Source organism: Morone saxatilis, unplaced genomic scaffold (genome assembly GCF_004916995.1).
Source record: "Morone saxatilis isolate NCDOM2014 unplaced genomic scaffold, NCSU_SB_2.0 Contig1, whole genome shotgun sequence".
Lineage (NCBI taxonomy): Eukaryota > Metazoa > Chordata > Actinopteri > Moronidae > Morone > Morone saxatilis.
The window spans coordinates 2,909,400-2,914,105 of NW_023339651.1; the positions used below are offsets into that span (position 1 = coordinate 2,909,400).

Sequence of the window (4,706 nt, forward strand, 5' to 3'; positions counted from 1 at the left end):
GTAAAAAATGTGCAAAAAATAAAAAATCACTACCCTGCAATATTCCCCGAGACACCAAGTGGCGCCCTAAAATAAAAGCTTAACGCCAGCCACCAGGAAGGGATTTACTTCCTTGCTGTCAAACTGGAAACACTTAGTAGCTTTACTTTATACATTTATACATAAATATCGCACAAATACAACCTTAAAATCACATAACCTGACTTTAATCTGCGATAAACAGCCGCGTTGTTTATATTCTTTATTTAAAGTTTTGGACCAGACGTCGACAAAATGCACCGGAGAGGTGTTGGTGCGGGAGCTATCGCTAAAAAGAAACTAGCAGAGGTAAAACAACAATAAATACAGTTAATGAACAGTTAATATAAAGTCGTTTAGGTTTATAAAGCACCTTCATGTCTTACCTGGGATTTTATTTCTTCCTTTTTAGGCAAAATATAAAGAAAGAGGAACAGTTCTTGCAGAGGATCAAATTGTCCAAGTGAGTTGTTTTTAGATATAAAATACTCCAGGAGACAATAAAGTTAATGCAAATGTGTTTTTTCCCTTCATTCTACTTTTGTAAATCTGTAATAAAATCAATATTTAACTCATGTATTAGCTGGTTGTATTGTAATAAAAGTAGCACACATTTTAGTTGCTTTAGTAAAGTAAATAATCTGCTCATATTGGAATAAAAACAAAACACCATTAATCCTAATTTAACATTTTATACACAGTCCTCACTTCCAGTTACAAATATAAATATATATATATATATTTATTTAGTGTTGCAGACACAACTTCTGCGCTGTGGATTAAACTCATTCACTCTCCTGATTCTGTTTTTCCTGCCAGATGTCGAAGCAGTTGGAGACCTTCAAGTCCAACCTGGAGGAGTTCGCCAGCAAACACAAACAGGAGATCAGAAAGAGCTCACAGTTCAGGGTTCAGTTTCAGGAAATGTGTGCCACCATCGGAGTTGACCCACTTGCCTGTGAGAAACATTTTCTGGAATATAATCTGGAGAAAAGTGTTTAAATCAAATGTTTTTAAAGTAGAAAACAACATTTTAACCTCTCTTTCTTCGTTTTTTTCCTTCCACAGCCGGGAAAGGTTTTTGGTCGGAGATGCTCGGCGTTGGTGACTTCTATTATGAGCTCGGTGTACAGATTATTGAAGTGTGTCTGGCCCTGAAACACAGAAATGGAGGTTTGTAACTTGTCTGGAAACTGAAAACCAAGTGATAATGAGTGTGTTGGACCCTGATATTATTCGTGTCAACACAGTAAACATATCATTAACGTAGATTCCCTGATTACTGGATTTTATGTGTCTTGTTTTTCAGGGCTCATTACTCTGGATGAACTCCATCAGAGAGTACTGAAGGGAAGAGGAAAGTACGCTCAGGATGTGAGCCAGTAAGTGTCACTAACTGAATATTTCATGTGTCATTTCTGTGTAAAATGTTCTGTTTTGTATTTATACAGCTGCACATTATTATCAGAGTTGCTATTGCCCCATGTGTTTGTTGTATGTCTATTAAAGTCATTATGTGCTCCCCAGAGACGACTTGGTGAGAGCCATAAAGAAACTGAAGGTGATGGGTAGCGGCTTTGGGATGATTCCTGTTGGTGGTTCTTACCTGGTCCAGTCAGTCCCAGCAGAGCTCAACATGGATCACACTGTAGTTTTACAGCTGGCCGAGGTAAGACGGGTTCATTAAAGCAGGTCTCACATGTTTTTACCACAAACTGAGATGCTTTGTTCTGTTAACTATGATTTGTTCACCCAGATTTATTCTTCCTGTTGTTTTTTTATCACTGACATTGTCTTGGGATTCTGAACTTTGGTCATAGAGTCTTAATAAGTATAAAGACCTTTTTTAGAGACACACTTCATCATGTTAATGTGTCTTCAGCTTTACATGTTGGTCTCACGTTTGTCCTAAAGTCACTTTGTTGTAAAGTCTGAATCAAATGCCATCAAGGCTGCGACTATACAAGGTTAAATAATCACCGTGTCTTATGGTCAAAGAAAATAAAATCAGTTTAATAAACCACAAAGCACTCTGAATGTCAGATCAGTCTACATGTATTAACATACATGTAACATGTAACATAACATGTATTTTTAGCACCAAATTCCCTCTATGTGTTTCCTTCCTGAGCTGCAGTGAAGGGAAACAAAGACAAAGTATTCATATGGTACTAAAAAGACTAAAACTTTGATTTGTTTCTTCTAACTGACTGCTAAAGCCTCATATTAACTTGAACTTCTAGAAAATATGTTTACACCAAACAGAGACTGTTGGTTTCCCTCAATCACTTAACATTAAAATTACATTAAGATTTATTTACTTTATATATAGCCAGTGTGGACAGGAGGAATTATGACTAAAAACCGATGTACATATGGAGAAAATGTTAACCTTTCCTTAATTTCTTTATTAGATAATAATTTGATTTATGCAGGGAAGGTTTTTGCTTCCAAAGTTGGGGAATGAATTAAGTCACCGGGATAAAAAATAATTCACCTGCAGGTTTTAAAGTCTAACACTTGATGTCACTATTCTCCAACTCACCACTGTCCTCAGTTTATGCTGCCACCTGGTGAGAAGGAAAAGAGGTTGTTCTCTCTATATTCTCTCCAAAAGAGAGAGAGAGAGAGATCATGTCTGTTTGTTTCTTTGTTCATTTGTAGAAGAAGGGCTACGTCACAGTGAGTGAGATCAAGGATAGTCTAAAATGGGAGAAAGAGCGGGCGTGTCACGTCCTGGTAAGTTCACATCAGCTCATTTCTTTAGAACTTTACTATTATTATTATTATTGCACAAAGTACTGAGGCAACGAAATGCAGCAACTCTCACTGCTTCTGCTGAGTCTGCAGGTCTTAAAAAACACTGAATTCATTTTGCTCTATAGACAATGTTATGTAACATTCGTTTCATCATTAGGAATTATTTAGTTCAGCAACCATTAGTTACTTTTCAGAAAGTTAATTGACAAATATTCTCATTTATCTCATTGAATGGGAGGATGTGATACTTTTCATTGTCATAAATCATAGAAAATTTAATATCTTTTGGACTGATGCTTGGAGAAAACAAGCAAATTGAGGACATAATGTACGATTTTCAATTATTTTTTACATTTTAAAAACTAAATAGTTAATAGATGAATCAATAATAAAAATAATCATTAGTTGCAGTCCTAGAATTGGTTTTATACTCTTGTAAAACTGAGAAAGGTATTAAACTGCACTGTAAGTCGGTGAACTCTGTACAAACTCTCCACTCTCATGTTTCCAGGATCACCTGCTCAAAGAAGGCCTGGCTTGGTTGGACTCTCAGGCAGCTGGAGAATCACAGTACTGGCTGCCAGCTCTCTTCTCTGAGCTGACCTCCCGCGACGTCACACCAGAGGAGGCCAATCAGATGACCCCTTAAGGAACGACGGCGGCTTTTAGAGACGATGTTGGTAAACAAAATGTGCCTGGTGGTGGGGGGGAGGACTCATGTGATGGAGCTGGCTGGTTCACTGGGCTTGGCAGGCTGAGCGAACTCCCTCCTGAGATCATTCTTTGGACACGAGGAGGGAAAACTTTCCTCAGCTGCTCCTCAGTTACATCCATGTGAGCAAGAAGTGCAAGAAAGAAGTTTGATTTCCACTAAAATTGCGTATGAAATTCAGTGTGAAGTCTTTGTTGTCTTGCTGGTGTCACGGTTTATGGGTGGTTATGTATAATTCTGTACAGAACATGTAATTTTTCATGTATAAACAATAACCAACTTAACAAAAAGACTACATCTGCATTTAACTCTTTTTTATTGTCAGCATTCAACGCACTTGCATTCATTCATTTGAATTGATTACCTCACCAACAATTCGTTCTGTCATATACATTTTAAAATCAACAGAAATAAATCCATACATCGGTACGATCCCGGTACGTTCCCCTTGAGAGATGATTAAGTTCAAAGCTATACTGTAGTATATACTAAGTTTTAAATGTGCCATGCTTCATTTATAATTAAAGTTTCATCTCTTTAAAAAGGAACCATTTCAAGCATGTTTCAGCCTATTTACTACAAGTTATATTTACCTTACTGCTGTTTTATTTTCCAAAGCATACCAAAGGTTTTTTTTAACATGTTTTTCTCAAATTTTAGGTAATTCCTAACCATTAAAACCATGCCTACTTTTATTCAAGTGTTGTGTACGGCTGAGTATTTGTATTTGAGTATTTTGTACTGAAACATTTTTCAGTACAGACCAAAATGTGTCCAAAAGATCATACAGAGAAGCTGATGTCAAACATCTGGTCAGATTTATTATCATGTTTATGTCTTCACAGGTAGTTCCTGATTTAAATAATCAAAATACTCAACAAGTTTTCCATATTTTTATTAAATCGTTGCCTGCACAGACGTTTCCCTTCCTAACAGGAGGCCAATTTTACTATTTTGTTCAGGCAAAATACGTCTGCTTGTGTTTAGATGACAATTTTATCTTCTATTGTTGAATCACAATAAGGGGTTTTGTATTTTTGGGTATCAGCACAGGCACTCTGGAGGGATCTTACTGGCAAACGATACCCTGCCCACTTGTGTGGTAATCCACCGCAGACCTTTCCAAACCATCCCCACTTTTAAATGCATTACTGCGCAATCATAAGACAACATTTGACCTAAAATAAATGAGGACATGATGTTCACTGTGATGGAT

General features: G+C 36.8%; 1 protein-coding gene across 1 annotated transcript; it reads left to right on the plus strand.

Annotated features, from left to right (window-relative positions):
- Positions 1-110: 110 nt before the first annotated feature.
- Positions 111-4,190, plus strand: snf8 (SNF8 subunit of ESCRT-II). Its single transcript, XM_035669252.1, has 8 exons — positions 111-327; positions 431-481; positions 838-976; positions 1,087-1,191; positions 1,328-1,400; positions 1,546-1,687; positions 2,683-2,757; positions 3,290-4,190. The coding sequence occupies exons 1-8, from the start codon at positions 274-276 to the stop codon at positions 3,425-3,427; spliced, it is 777 nt and encodes a 258-aa protein (XP_035525145.1). The 5' UTR covers positions 111-273; the 3' UTR covers positions 3,428-4,190.
- The last annotated feature ends 516 nt before the right edge of the window (positions 4,191-4,706 follow it).